The 15,431-nt window shown below is 42.7% G+C and overlaps 1 protein-coding gene across 2 annotated transcripts in view; it reads left to right on the top strand.

Annotated features, from left to right (window-relative positions):
* The window catches only part of CNNM2 (cyclin and CBS domain divalent metal cation transport mediator 2), a 160,176-nt gene extending 150,656 nt beyond the window's left edge, over positions 1 to 9,520 (top strand). For both annotated transcript variants that reach the window (XM_027852242.1, XM_027852241.1), the window contains 2 exons: positions 3,493 to 3,677; positions 5,067 to 9,520. In XM_027852242.1, the coding sequence (XP_027708043.1) occupies positions 3,493 to 3,677; positions 5,067 to 5,276 (395 nt within the window). In that variant the 3' untranslated portion in view covers positions 5,277 to 9,520. The remainder of the gene's footprint in view (positions 1 to 3,492; positions 3,678 to 5,066) is intronic.
* Positions 9,521 to 15,431: the final 5,911 nt, after the last annotated feature.

The following is a 15,431-nucleotide window of genomic DNA, read 5'->3' as shown; positions in this document are numbered from 1 at the left end:
ATCATTTTCCACAGGGAGGCTGGGTTCCTAAAGTAGTATATTAAAGAGCTCGGAGGTACCTGGCACTATCCCATTAAAAATGCTTCAACAGTGACATGTATGAAGATGTAACAAGCATGATTACCAAATATGAAGTTGCCATAAAACTGGGAAATGCAGATATTCTGTTGGTTGCCAGAAACAAAAATTTGAGATCTTGAATCAGGCTGGAACAATGACCTTACGTACCAGAGAGATGAAATGTAATAGCGGTGAATATAAAATCCTACCTTTGGTTTAAAAAATAAATTAAAAAAAATCAAATTTCCCAAGTATGAAGTGTGGAAACCTTCATTTAACAGCTATTTTGTGTGGGAAGATGCCAAAAGTTCTTAGTTGCTTAATGTTGTACTGTGGCTGCTAAATAAATGACCACTTCATTGTAATCGTGGGCCTTTCTGTCCACTGCACCAACCAGTGCCTATCTAAAGTGTTACATTCAGGTCTGGGCTTCACGTTTTAAGAAGAATGTTAACAAACTGGAAGATGTTCAGAGGAAGGGGGTCCAGATTGGTGAAAGAACTGGAAAACATTGGTGAAGAATCATAAAAGGAAATGGAATATTTAATCTGGAAAAGATAAAGAAAAGAAGACTTGAAGAAAATTCGATCACTGCCCTCAGGCATTTGGAGGGCCATCATGTGGAAGAGTATTAGTGTATTCTGTTTAGCTGAAGAGGGCAGAACAAGTATGGTGTGAGGAAGCCTGGGTTTGGAGTCAAGAGACCTGGTATATAACCTAGATCTTTGATTTACTTCCTATGTGACCTTGAACAAGGCAATTAATCTTTCTAGGCCTCACCTATTGAAAAAGGAGATTGGACTAAATGATCTCCAGCTCTAAAGCCAGGGGATCCCAAGAGAGAGGGAGACAGATTTGGGCGTGGTATAACTGAACACTTTCTAACAGTGAGCACTGTAATGAGTCATTAGGCCTGATGACTTTTTATAAGATGTGTGGAGCAAGTAAAGATGTATTGATTAGATTGTATTTGAAATGTAAAAGTGGAAGAACTCTTGAAGTAGAAACAATTAAATTTTTTTAACTAAAATTTATTATGAGCCTCATTTCAGTAAGAGAAGGAACATTTAGACTCAGTCCATCTCCACTTAGTTATGGGAGAAGTTTGCCAGAACTACAGAAGCTATACTCCTGAAAAGAACTAGACTTTTTTTAAAGGAAGATTTCTTCTCCTATCTTCAACCTTCATTCCCTTCCTGGCTTTGCTTCTGACTTTCTGGACTTCAGCACCTTGCTTCATCTACAGTCTCACCCTGGAATATCCATCATCTCCTGAGACTTTCTCATCCTGGAACATTCCTCTGCTCAGCTGGCCCCCTTCTCCCATTTGTGAGTTCCTCTTGGGACCTCCATTTTGTGGAAGGGCCCAGTCTGGCCAATCTTCATTCCTCTCCTGACTGTGCTTCTAACTTTCTGGACTTCAACAGCTTCATCCTCCCACCTTGGCACTTTCTAGTTCCCTTTTTTAAAAATGTATTAATTTATTTTTAGTTTTCAACATTCGCTTTTCTACAATTTTGAGTCCTAAATTCCCCTCCTCTACTCCCCCTCCCCAAGACAGCACGCAATCTGAGATAGGATATACATGTATGATCATATTAAACATATTTCCACATTAGTCATGTTGTGAAAGAAGAATCAGAACAAAAGGAGAAAACTATGAGAAAGAAAAAATAAAAAACGAAAAAAAAAAGAGAAAATGGTGTGCTTCGATCTGCATTCAGACTCCATGGTTCTTTCTCTGGATGTGGATAGCATTTTCCATCATGAATCTTTTGGAATTGTGTTAGATCATTGCATTGCTCAGAGCTAAGCCCACTGTGTACAATGTTCTGTTTCTGCTCACTTCACTTAGCATCAGTTCATGCAAGTCTTTCCAGGTTTTTCTGAAGTCCGCCTGGTCACCATTTCTTATGAAACAATAGCATTCCATTATATTCATATACCACAGTGTGTTCAGCCATTCCCCAATTGATGGGCATCCCCTCAATTTCTAATTCTTGGCCACCACAAAAAGAACTACTATAAATATTTTTGTGCATGTGGGTCCTTTTATCTTTTTTATGATCTCTTTTGGATACAGATCTAGTAGTGGTATTGCTGGGTCAAACTGTGCAGGGTGTGCACAGTTCTATAGCCCTTTGGGTATAGTTCCAAATTGCTCTCCAAAATGGTTGGATCAGTTCACAGCTCCACCAACAATGCATTAGTGTTCCAGTTTTCCCACATCTTCTCCAACATCTATCATTTTCCTGTTTTGCCATGTTAACCAATCTGATAGGTATGAGGTGGTACCTCAGAGTTGTTTTAATTTGCATTTTTCCAATCAGTAGTGATTTAAAGCATTTTTCATATGATTATAGATAATTTTAATTTCTTCCTCTGAAAACTGCCTGTTCATATCCTTTGACCATTAATCAACTGGGGAATGATATATGTTCTTATAGATTTTACCCAGTTTTCTATATATTTTAGAAATGAGGACTTTATCAGAGACACTGGCTGTAAAAATTGTTTCCCAGCTTTCTGCTTCCCTTCTAATCTTGCTTGCATTGGCTTTGTTTGTGCAAAACTTTTTAACATATATAATATAATCATATAATGATTATAATCAAAATTCTAGTTTCCTTTTGTAAATTTTTTTGTCCCATTAGATTGTAAGCTCCTTGAGAACAGGGCTTATCTTTTTGTTTGTATTTATATCCATGATGCCATGGAACATAGTAAGCACTTAATAAATGTTTGTTACTTGCTTGCCTTCATAATAATCCTGAGGGTCTGCAGTAAGTGTATAACTTTGGGACTATGAATGGGATTAGGGCATGGGGGTAATTGGGTTATGAAGTAGCACTTTAGTGGTTAAGCAGAGTTACAAAGGGATAATTGATGGCGAAATCTGAAGAGCTGACTGTTCTCCTTCCGAAGGATAGCTTTAACGGTTAACAGTGACACATTTCCCAATCCCATTTTGCAATATCAGCAAACACACATATCTAAGAATCCCATTCCTAGCAAACATCCTGAAAGATCTTTGGTCCATAATTTCTCTTGTCCATCTTGCGTAAAGTTAGGCTTTTATTCAAGTAGAAAAGTACTCTTTCTATGACAAACATTCTCAAGGTCTTTGCTGCTAAGAGAAGTAGCCACTGGAGCCATTTAATGAAGCCGGCTGGGCGGCCATTGTAGCTGTTCCTTAGATTAGGGCCTAACATGTCACTCTCTGGCTGAAATAGACAGCATCAGTCTGCTGTGTCTCACACCAACCAATGGATTCCAGTTCTGTAAGTCGTGACTCATTGAGTCACACATGCTAGGCTGGCTGCAGTTAAATGGGTCTATGCATTTACAGGTATGTTTCATTTGGAAAACAGGGCTGATTTCGTTGGCTAATTCTACCCCAATTAAAGTTGTGTGTTTTGCCTCCTTTCACAGCTGAAAACAAGTCACCTCCTCGTCCATGTGGCTTGAATCATTCTGATTCTCTCAATCGAAGTGACCGGATTGATGCGGTGACCCCAACACTAGGGAACAGCAACAACCAACTTAATTCGTCTTTCCTTCAAGTGTATGTCCCTGATTACTCAGTGAGAGCCCTCTCAGACATTCAGTTTGTGAAGGTAGGAGAACAGTGACCTGGCTTAAGAAACAAAAATTTAGCAGGAAACTTCTCTAATAATACTGACACTGATAGTACTGATAATACTGACAGGATGTGTTGGTTGCTTACCTTTCCCATGATACCAGAGTTAGCAAAGGAAACATTCATTTTGTCATTTAAGGAGTTGGTTCACTTCAGTTAATGTTTATTTAGCACCAGTCCAGAGCTGTGACTTGTGGGACAAAGACCGGACCAGGAGCCCTGGCTCTCTGACGTTATATATTGCAAGCATCAATGTGTGTCTGTTGAACCCAGAGAGCAGGAGACAATGAAGGCCAGCATGGCCTGTTTCATGTGTGTTCCTGTGGGGGTTTTTTTGGGTTTGATTTTTTTCCCCCTAGATAGCCTTTAAGGAGGCATGTTGTAGGGCTGGGTAGGAGGTAAAGGGCATGCTGGTTCTCTAGGGATGTGACCACATTGTCAAGAGTGGGTTAAAGAAAGCCCTACTTCTCTCCCTCTAAATCAAGGATGGGACAGGAATTTCCTGTGTCTTCTATCAAATGTATGAAATGATTTTATCTGGAGAAAAGTCAGCCTTCTCTGATATAATTGGGCTCTTCTCCCTTTTCTTCAAAATCCTACAACCCATTTTTTAAAAGGATGTATTACTTTGAGCCTCCCTTGGAAAAATGGCCCAAAATTACTCTACCAGGATGTCCTTTTTTTTCCCCAAGAGAAGCTATATAGAAGGGAGAATAGACTTGATTTTACCTAAAAGACTGCTGTGCTTTGATACAAAATCAAGGAGAATTTTCATCTAGGAGTCCCAATTTGTCCCATATCAAGTATCAGTCTTCTTCTGCGTGTTCTGCTTACATTTTCCCAATACAACTCTAAATGTTTACCCGACATAATCTTCACTATAGCCTGTATTTGTCTGAAGAGAGTGACTTAAAATGCCTAGGAACTTGTCCTTGTAATTATGAGACCTTGATGATGATTTTTTTTTGGAGGCAATCAAGATTAAGTGACTTGCCCAGAGTCACACAGCTAGTAAGTGTCTGAAGCCGGATTTGAGCTCATGTCCAATGAGCCGATGCTCTATCTCCTGCACTGCCTAGCTGCCCCATTACGATTTTTATGCTGAAGCTTTGAGGCATCTGCCCATCTTGATATTTTCACTAAAGAGGAGCTGTCCACTTTTCCCTCTAGGGAGTCATTGAGGAAATGGGCTTAGGGGCAAAACAAAGTGAGGAGAGTCCTCTCCTAGGGTGGGCCATATGTGATACATTCTATAGAAAAGAGAACTAAAAGGATGAGTTATCTCATCCTGCTTCTCCACCCGCCGCACCCCCCCTCCCCCCCGCCCCGATTTGTGTTTCTACTCCACCTTTTCTTTCTATCCTAGATCACAAGACAGCAGTACCAAAATGCCTTGATGGCATCCCGGATGGACAAAACTCCTCAGTCTTCAGACAGCGAAAACACTAAAATTGAACTGACTCTTACAGAGCTGCATGATGGGTTGCCAGATGAGACGGCTAACCTGCTCAATGAACAGAATTGTGTAACTCACAGTAAAGCCAATCACAGTCTGCATAGTGAAGGCGCCATCTAGGACCTCTTCCTGAGCCCTCTCACCCTCGATTGTCATGGTCTGAAGCAGTGTCTTGCCATGTCGCTGCTCTCCTCGGTCTCCTTCGCAGGACCCCCTCTGGCCCTCTCCCCTGCCTTCTCCCCATCTGACTGCAACTACCATTAGTATGTGCTCATACGCCATGCTGCCTCCTGCACCATTCTGAGACCAAAGACTTTGTGCCCTTCCTGGGAACAGCAGAGGAAGCAATGCAAGGGATGGCATTGGAGGCAAAGGTACCGAGCCACCTGCCCAGAAACAGTGAGCCGGATTCCAGACACGTGCTTCCTCCTGCTCCAATAGAATCACGTTTATTTTTCCGGCCAGACTTTTTATCCTGGTTCATTTGCTTCCTTCTTAGATAAGCATGAAGAAGTTTAAAATTGTTGCAATTTATTTTTTCAAGAGATCATGTTTTTAAAAGTCTTTTGCAGAGTTTTCAGTTGTTTTTGTTCTGTCTGAACTCTGCTGTGATTCCATAAACTGATCCTGATATGGTGGGGTTTGCCCCTCCACCCCTGTGATCTCTCATTTTTTTCCCAGCAGCCTCCTGGATAGGCAGCACCATCATTCCCATGTGAGTCCCTCTCTACCCTGAAGGATGCAGTGAAGAAAACGGGGGTCGATTTAACTACCACCGGACCGACCAAGTTTGCTATTGAACGGGAGTGGTTTGGAGAGCAGTCTGCTGGCCACAGGGGGATTGGATGGTCAGCTGGGCCTCTTTCCCTCAGGAAGTCTTAGAATTTGATTTGGAAATATGGGTTTGCTCCCGCACTAGGGAATTTTAACAACAAAATGTGTTTTATTGAATTTTAAACTCGTTGGATAATAGAACAATGGGCCTGGGGAATATTCAGCCTATCAGACTGGTATTCAGCCTAGGCAGGGATCTCAGGTTCAGGTCAGCCTTCCTCCCAACCCTGGGGCATCCCTTCTCTGCCAGAGGAGGGGGAGAGGACAAGGAGACCACCCACCCATTCCTCAGCTTTAAAGAGCTCTAATTCCCTTTCCCCAAACCTCGTTATTCATCCAAGATGCTGCTATACTGATGCCAAAAGGAAATCTTCTCTGGGGCTTCTCAATAGAAATATGACACGGACTCCAAGTCTCCTCTGCACACTGAAGTCTGTCTGATTGTCTGAGAAGGCATCTCCACTTCGGGTTGTGTTCTTTAAGATGCAGTATTCGAGTCTAGGTTTCTAAGGGGGTGGGGACTCACTGGGGACTTTTCAGGGAAGCAGCTCTTCAGTTTTCCCTCCTTTCCCTCTTCGTGTTCTTTTAGATGTTGTTTGGAGAGCCACCAGCACTCCGGGCAGCTTGGGGCCATCTGTGATGGACGGTCTGCAGAGCTATGGGACAGGACAACCTGGGCCCCACATGGGTTTCCAGAAACCAAATGTGTATTATGGCCAGTATATGTATGTTGCTTCTAATTTAATACCAAATGTCGTCATCTGTTGTCAAATTAAGGCCAATGGGCATTGCTTGACTGGTCAGACTTTCTAGTTGTCCACCTTTGGAGTACTAGCTTAAAGAAAATGTGCCTTTTGATGGCAATATCCATATATTGAAATGAACCAGTGTTGACCATGGCTTTCATATTGACTTTCAGTACATATTGCATCCAGACACTAGCAAACTATGTAGCAGTTCCTTCTTTCCTTGTTCATTTGATCAGAATGAGCTCCAAGTCTGATTGTCCTCAATTTGAAGTGATAGGGCTGAATAGCTGCCTTCCCCCTCCTCTAAGGATATTTCTATTCATTTGGGTTCTAAATGGCCCCTAGCTGGTATATTGGATTCATCTTTTATGTAGGGGGAAGAGGAGGGGTGGCTTTCTGAGAAGATGGATCATTTCAGCCACAAAATGTGACAGGAAATTGAATGTTTCACTGCCTGACTAGGTGAGCAGTTGAGCTTGACCCAGTGGAAGGACTTGGTGTTCTCCCAAAGTGGGTTGTTAGCCCAGGATTCCCCTCACTGTCTTGGCTGATAGCCCTCAGAGACATACTCAACCTTCACACATAGTTGGCAAAAGGAAGAATGTGATGCCTCCACCTGTTTCAGGTGAAAAAGGGTCCGAGGACATCCCTCAGCAGAGGGCAGATCTGCTCACAACAAATTCCATCCTAGACAAAAGATTTCATTTCCTGTTGGGCTCTTAGGGGATTGATGAACAGAACAGTTTGTTACTGAAAAGAGAAGGAATTGGGATAGGCACCTGGGAATGTCCTTTCATGAGACTGACCTGAGCTTCAAGATAGAATGCTTAGAGGCAGGCTGCTCTGTTGGTCCTGGAGGATTTCCGATCTTCTGACTCTGCCCAACATCCTGGAACTTTAGCTTCACCAGCTCTCAAAGCTCTTTCCCCCACCTCACCCTAGTCTATTTCTATCCTTCTAAATATAGCCCTGCCCAAAACTTTTGGGCACAATTTCCTAGAGGAAAGCTTAACATATTAATGGCCAAAAGAGAGTCCTTTTCCCTACAGTCTAGTGGTCTTGCTGTTACCTCGGATCAGTTCAGTCTGTTGGTTGGGTTGGTGTTCTTGTGTGAAGGAACTCATGACCAGGAAGTAAAGTCTTCAGTACAAATTTCTGTCCCAGGTATTTGTGGATATCATTCTAACTCATTTTCTGGAAATGAAAGCCAATACTCAGTCATGAATATTAATACAAAAGATCAGGTAATCAAATGTAATTTCTTTTTGGCTTTTGAAAGTATTTTTATACTAAAATTTGAATATACAAGTACCTCTGATATACTAGGGATTTTGAACGCTTGTAAACAATACTAAGAGGTCTGATTCTTCAGTATCCCCATTCTGGCTTCATTTCCACTTTGGGAATTGACACAATCATCCCTCAGACTGATGCAGAGGAGGCACCTTAAACTGAGTTGAGCGTTCGTGCCTCCCTAGGACTGTTTTATTTTGGCTTAAGACTTTCTCCTCCAGTTTCTGTTGGGTGTTAGTTGACATGGATCCATGATCTATTTCAACAAAATAATTACACAAAGAAAGGGAGGACAGTGTTAGTAAATAGTGTCAAGAACATCTGGGAATAATACTCCTGAATTATTCTGTTGGGCTATCGTCTGCTAAGAAGAATGAAAAAACAGATAGATTGGCTTCATGAGCTATTAAGGGGTGCCTCAGGATCCTAAGACTGGAGTGGACTGGCTCATTACTACCCCAGTCCAGGCTATGTACAGTAGAAACCCTTGAAATAAGGAGGCCTGAGGGAGGGGATAGGTTGGGAGCCAGAGCAAGGCAAGGTGGTAGGACTGAGTCTTGAAGGGTCATGATTTTCTGACTTAGAAACAACATAAATGAACCACTGTGATGATGTGAAAGCCCTACCTGGAATAGGATCCCAAATGCTCAGCAAATCTCAGGGTTTACTCCTTTTCCTCTGCACTTAGCTCCTGCTCTTAGTCTTAGAAAGTTGAATTGCTAGTCAAATTGAGTTTTAGTTTTTCCTAAGTTTGTACCCATAGGAAAGGATCCAGTATGTGGCTGTTCTCTGCTTATCTAACTTTGGTACCCAGGTTGTTTGAGTGACCCAGGAAAATGGTGCACTCCAACATGCACAAGTCTTTTGCACCTAATGGCCCAGCACTGTCGTTCTGAAAAGATAATTGTGAAGATGTGAGATTTTCTCTTTGATCAAGCAGACAAAGCACTTGGCAAACATTTCTCAAGATGCGAATTTGAATCCAATTGAGACCCAGAAAGTCCCCTTCAAATTCCACCACGTAAGTCCTTATTTACACAAGGTCCCGGCTCAGAGCTCCCCAAGCCGTATAGTAACATTTTTTAGACAAGTAGCTGTGGTTAGGGCCAGGAAGGCAAGCACTGCTGGAACTGGCAGTAGGGCCCCCAAATCTCATTTGTCATTTCATCCATGAATGTGTTCACCAAAAGGACAATTCCAGCTAGATTTGCTCCCTGGGGCTGGCAGTAAAGATGCCCAAAAAGTCTGGAATGGAAAGAGCTTCACTCTGTCCCCAGTGAGGAGAGGTTGATAGAAGCTCGTTTAGAGCATTGCCCTGGATTGGTGTTATCTCCTCAATGAATTTTTGATTGGAATAATAATCCCTTTCTCTGCTCCACTCCTAGTACCAGAGAGGGATTATTCTTAGATGAAAATAAGTTTAAGGAATTAGGAAAAGAAAATAAAGGTTTGGTAGCATATTGTGTGTGTGTGTGTGTGTGTGTGTGTGTGTGGAGTGTGGGAGGGGGCAGCTAGGTGGCGCAGTGGATAGAGCACCGGCCCTGAGGTCAGGAGGACCTGAGTTCAAATCCAGCCTCATACCAAACACTTGACACTTATATAGCTGTGTGACCCTGGGCAAGTCACTTAACCCCAATTGCCTAAAGAGAGAGAGAGAAATCAATGAATGTCTGTTTAGGCAGAGGGGGACCCTAGACTCTCAAGGCTAGTGTGGTAGGACTTCCAAGTCTTCTGATTCATTACTGAGAAAATCCTCCTGCCTTGAACTTTTCACTAAACCATTAAGCTCTGCGTAAACAAGTTTCCCTCCATTAGGTTTTCCCCACTCACTTTAACTCTCTCTCCAGAGTCTTGGGTTTGGGTTAAGTTGCTACAGATTCTTGGCATACTATAAGATCATAACATGGATAGGAAGGAGATTCACAGAATCAGATTTTCTTTTTACTTGATTAGTCATTGGATCCTACTTGGATGGATTTCTCATACCTCAGATTTATAACTCCTGATTTTAATCACGATTTCCATTCTCTTCAGCAAACTGGAAGCTAAATTTAGAGAAATCGAAATTAAAGTTTATTCTGCACCCCTCCTTTTGAGGAGTAAAAGTTATCCACCTGCCAAGCCTACATTAGCAAGGAACTTCCCATAATTCAATGCAGGGGTTACCTCTACCCTACTTTCCTTCTTAGGAGAGGCTTCCCATTCCTGTAAACAGCCTTTTCCCAAGGCTCTGAATGGAAGAACCCATTAGGTGTGCAGCTCTGGTGCTTTCTAGATTTCTCTCTGGAAGAAGGGATAGAGTGGGGAGGAGTAAATGTTGGATCCCCTTCAGCCACTTTTCACCCTCTATGTGCATCTGCCTCAAGGTTCACTTCCCAGACAACTGCTGTCAACCATCTTTCCAGACTGCCAGTGCTAGTCCATTAGCTGAGAGGAGGCAGTTGGACTTCTGAAGTTCTGAAGTCCCAGAAAAGGAGGCATTACCTCCTGGTAGCTTTTCCAAGAAAAGAAACTTGACTGCAGCACATAGACTATCTCCTCCCTTCTCTCTCATCTAGGGAATTCACTTGCTACTCTGGTTTGTGGGATGTTAGCTCGGCTGTGCTCTCCATCATATGCTGGAGCTGCCTACACTATCAGAATTCTGTTTTAATTATCAGATGGAAACAGTCTATAATCTGAGATAGCTGATGTTTTGGGATGTATCTGTGTTCATGCAGACATCTGTACCATCTCACAAGATCTGACTAATGGTGCAATGCATTGTAGTCAGAGCTGCACAGTTGGTAGGATATATAGGGAGTGCTGATAGGTACCCTTCTGGAACCAGACCTGAATGGAGTGATTTGGGATTTCTAGAGACCCAGTTCTTACCTATCCTCCCAAGAATTTGCCTGAGCAAAACTAGTGAATAATGCCAGGAAGGGAAAGGGAGTGGGGAGAATCATGGGGCACCTGAGCACTGTGACTTCTCCAGATGGAACTGGATAACATCAATGGAGTCCTTTGGAAGGTCACTAGGAAGCAGGGAGTTTGCTCTCACCACTACTTTGCCTTTAAACTGTTGGTATCTAAGATGTCCCCAAAGACGGGAGGTGAGAATAGTGAATGAGGTCCTTGTCCTTTTATTCCCATGGATAGCCTTACATACTGCCTGGCTTCAGCTTCATCTTCAAATGTTGTCATTGCTTCGTGTTGCCAAGGTCAGTTGTGAAAGGGTTTCAAACCCTTTCTAAAGTTTAAACTTTAGACCCTTGGAGGGTGGGGGTGGAGTAATGACTTCTCTTATTCTGGAATCCTTTAAATCCTCAACTGTACATGCTTTATTTTATTTTATATAATTATTATAATTATTATTATTTATTATCATGTAAATACATCCTTCCTATTTTCTTACACACTCGAAGGTGAGAAATCCTATCTGATTTGTAGCCCTTACATCTTGAGTCTAGGATTTTGCTATCTCATTAGACAGGAAGGGAAGTCAGACCCTAATTTTGTACCCATCAACTTGACCCCAGGATCTTCTTACACCCTTTCTTCTAGGAGTAGAGGTTGAGGATGGAGACTATGCCTTGACCTTGCAGGCTACGCTTGCCTCATTAGGAGACGTCGGTAGTGATTGGTAGCAACCTTTTGGCAAAGTGGGGAATTGTCTCCCGTTGGCTACTAATGAGGCAATTCCTAGGAGTCTTCCCCTGGCTGCAGAGATGGTTCAGGGTCTGTGCTTTCCCTCTTCCCCTTCAGGGAGTTGCTTTTAGGTTTATGTTTCTCAGAGAGACCTCAAACTTAAGAGAATCTCAACATGTCATTAGGGCTGCTTTCAGAGTCTAGGGGTGGGGTGAATTGAGGCTCAGTGGAAAAAGCTCTGACGTTACAATCAAGGTGACTTAGCTTGGAATATGTTAGGAGTTGAAAGGCTGGTGGGGGAATGACCTAGTGGTGTATGGTGGGGTGGAGGTGGAAGATAAATTATGATGCTTTATTCAATGGATAACCAACAAGCCTAGGCCCTAGGGATATTGGCAGTTGTAAAAATGGCACATCAGGCAATCTCTGCCTCACCCGTCTTGGCTGTGCTGGACAAGCTTACCTTTAATTTTCTCTGCCTAGTGCCAAGCCCCCAAACCAACATTGCCTCCATTTTCTGATCTCAGATTGTAGAATCTGTCTGGACCATGGAAGCTGCCTTGCCCTATCTGGGATCTTAAAATGCCTTTTTTCTTTGATTTTGAGGCCCCCATTTTCCCACACAATGACCATTCCCTTGCCAGCTCAGGGTGGCCAGTGCAGGCTGCCTTGGCCTTTAGAGAGGACCCTTCTTAGGGTCTGATTTTCATACTCTGGTCTTTGTTTATTGTATCATAGTGTATATTATGTGCTTTGCTGAGATGGAGGCTTCTGAATCCAGTATTTGGGACTGTATCCATAAACCTGACTAAGCACAATGACAGTGTCGGATGATGTGTATACATGTCATAAGCTGATTGTCATAATGAATGCATTTTATAATTCAAATGATGTTGTAGATTTACAATCTCTCCTATTTATTTTGTACTGATTTATTTGTATATTTTGTGATTTGTTTAAAAAGGGTTTTATTCTTTTTAGATAAAATGGTGATTTTCTGTTCAATTTTCTGGTGGCTATGTATTGTTGCCTGTTCCACAGGATGCTAAAACCATGTCTTTTTCATCCCAACTCCTCTCCATGTTCTGCTCAGCTTTCCTGACAGCCAGTCAGCTGGGCAGTTTCCTGGCTTGAGTAGTGCTACTCACCTGCCTCTAACTTCAAGTCTGGTGAATGTGATTCCAGTCTAGTGCTTCCCTTCTCCTAGTAACGTTACAGAATCCATCCTGCTCTCTTGCTCCAGCACCCACCCCCACCCCCAGCACGCTGATCTGGATGTGTGGCTCTGCTTGAGCTTTTCAGAGTTCTACACAACCCCTAGCTCTGCTGAGCCACTTTGTATCCCGAGCAGAGCACTGGACTGCCCAAGAGCCCAAGATTGTTTTCAGGAGCTGAACTTAGACCTGATTCAAACGGCCCCCTCCCTCAGAACCATCTGTGCAGAGGAAGGAAGAAGGCTGTACCCTGAGGCTCACTTACTGAATTAGAACCAGGGCAGGGCAGCAGCATGTGATGGGGGGCACTCAGACACTTTGGGAAATCAGAATAGAAAGCAATTCCCCAGGTCATCAGCCCTTGTGGTCTTCATAATCCTGTCACATGCTGTCTGACCTCATCTTGTTTCATCTCTCCTTTTATGTTTCTTAAACTGCCTCCTTACACTCTTACTGCTCTCATAACTTAAGCCTGAAGGTTTTCCTGTTTGTGTCTTCAAGAGCCCCCATGAACCTGACTATGGAGCTCACCTTCCTGGCATCCTCTGCTCTGGCTCTTTTCATCTGTCTGGGGTTTCGAATGACATTCTCCCTATGAATCCAATTTCTTGTTGCTCAGTCCTTTCCTTTTCCTACTGTCATGTATTGATGTACATTTCTGCTCTTTGCAGTCTGCTACATTTGATTTCCATTTGTCCTGTGGTTGGAGACCTCTTCTTAAGGAAGAGCTAGTGGCCTTGCCTCAGTTTGATTGAGCCCCATACCCCAGCCTTGTCCCCAATCACTTCTGGAAGCAGATTTGTGCACCAATGAAATCTTCTTTTCTGAAGGTTAATTGTTGTCCCCCTTCTCCCTTTTCACGGTGAACCTGCCTCATCTGGCCGGTGCTTTCCCAGTCATTTATTTTGTCTGGTTCCAAGATCGACTCAGGAAATGTGTCAAGGGAAGTAGAGGAAGTGGTTTTTTAACTTGTGAGGACAACTACTTTGATGCCTGTGATGTCTCTTTGCATCCAGGGGTGCACCGTGGTTGTCAGTTCCTTTTTAAGCTTTATCATGTGCTTTTGAGGAGGGGGAGAGACGAGGTTGGTTCAGTAGACCAGATGCCCTCCCAGCACATCTTTTCATCTCAGCATGTCTAATGATGGAACCCAAATCAATCAAAAGATTCTTTGGTGAAAGTGATCAGAGCAAAAAGATTGACTACAGTTGGTTTCTGGAAATTGTCCTTTTATACTTTTTGAAAGGTATTGACTTTAATAAAGAGATGATTCCTAATTAAAAAGCCGAAAACAGTTGAATTATGTTGAATGGCTAATAAATACTTTTGCTTTCTTTGTATCCTGGTTTCATCATTTTCCTCCAACAGGACTTCCACAAACATTGATTTCTACTCGTTTTCACTTTCCAATTCACCTTGGAGGCTAAGTGGTCTCAGTAAATGGGCAGGATTCCTCATGTTTGCAGGTCAGAGAATAGAGCTTTCCAGGAAAGCCTAGGAAATGTAAAAGCCAAGGCTGCATGGCAAAATTCTGATAGCTGATTGTGTCAAAACATGACTGGGGTAGACAGATCTCAGATCCCAGCAATCTAAGTTTTGAGGAAATGCTAGGGAGGATGTTCTGTAAGCAGTGGCCTTATCTAAGGTTCTGTTAACTTCAGAGAGCAGACAGCACTGGAATCTAACTCCACAATGTTACCACAGTAAATCATGTCAAGGCCTTCAGTGCCCATAAAATGGAAATGCTCCTTTTGTACTGCCTACCAGTTGTAGGGAGGAAAGAGATTTGCCAACCTTAAAGCACTCTATATTAAGTACTTATATATAGGCCAGTATGACAGCTATGAAGTGTTAGGTTAGGCTGAGCCACATTTCTTCCCACAATGTCTCCCGAACAGCACTCTTGAGTAAGTCAGAGAAAATGGTGATGGAGATCTTAAGATGGAACCACAGGGCTTGTTTTAAAATAGCCACCTTTGTACCAGTCCCTGAGAAGGGACCTCATGGGCGAAAGGGGGAGACAGCTTTCGGAATGGTCACAAATATCTTTTCATTCCTTAAGTTTTACTTAAAAAAGTCCTCGTTGGAAATAGCTCAGTAACTCACGTGACTTAGGAAAGCCTGTGATGCCATCTTCCATGGAAAGAATTTGTTCTGCACAGCTTAATATCCAGAGTGTGTGGGAAGACTAACCTTGCCTAGCCTCTAGACAGTACTTATACAGTTTGTCTAGACACAATGTAGGGAAGGGGACCCTGAGAGGACAGAGCATCTGGAGAACTATGTGTATCTAATTTAAAATCAGAAACGCTATTTCCTAGGGTAAAGCCTTAGTGTATGAGAAATTAAAGTCAGAGAAAAGGGAGGATCATATTGTTTTGAACAGTTGTATGTTGGAGCATGGAGGACTGCAGCACAAACGGTACAGAAATGGTGAAATCCTCTGGCTTGTAAACAAATAACTGTTGCTTCTTTCTCATGTTGAACAAATTCAGTATTTAACAGATTTCTGTTTGGTGATCTTTAGAGGATACTTTTGCCTGGACGAAACAGAT

Source organism: Vombatus ursinus, unplaced genomic scaffold (assembly GCF_900497805.2).
Source record: "Vombatus ursinus unplaced genomic scaffold, bare-nosed wombat genome assembly UNPS02009205.1, whole genome shotgun sequence".
NCBI lineage: Eukaryota > Metazoa > Chordata > Mammalia > Diprotodontia > Vombatidae > Vombatus > Vombatus ursinus.
Note: the sequence above shows the minus strand (reverse complement) of the source record. Positions and strands in the feature narration are given on the sequence as shown.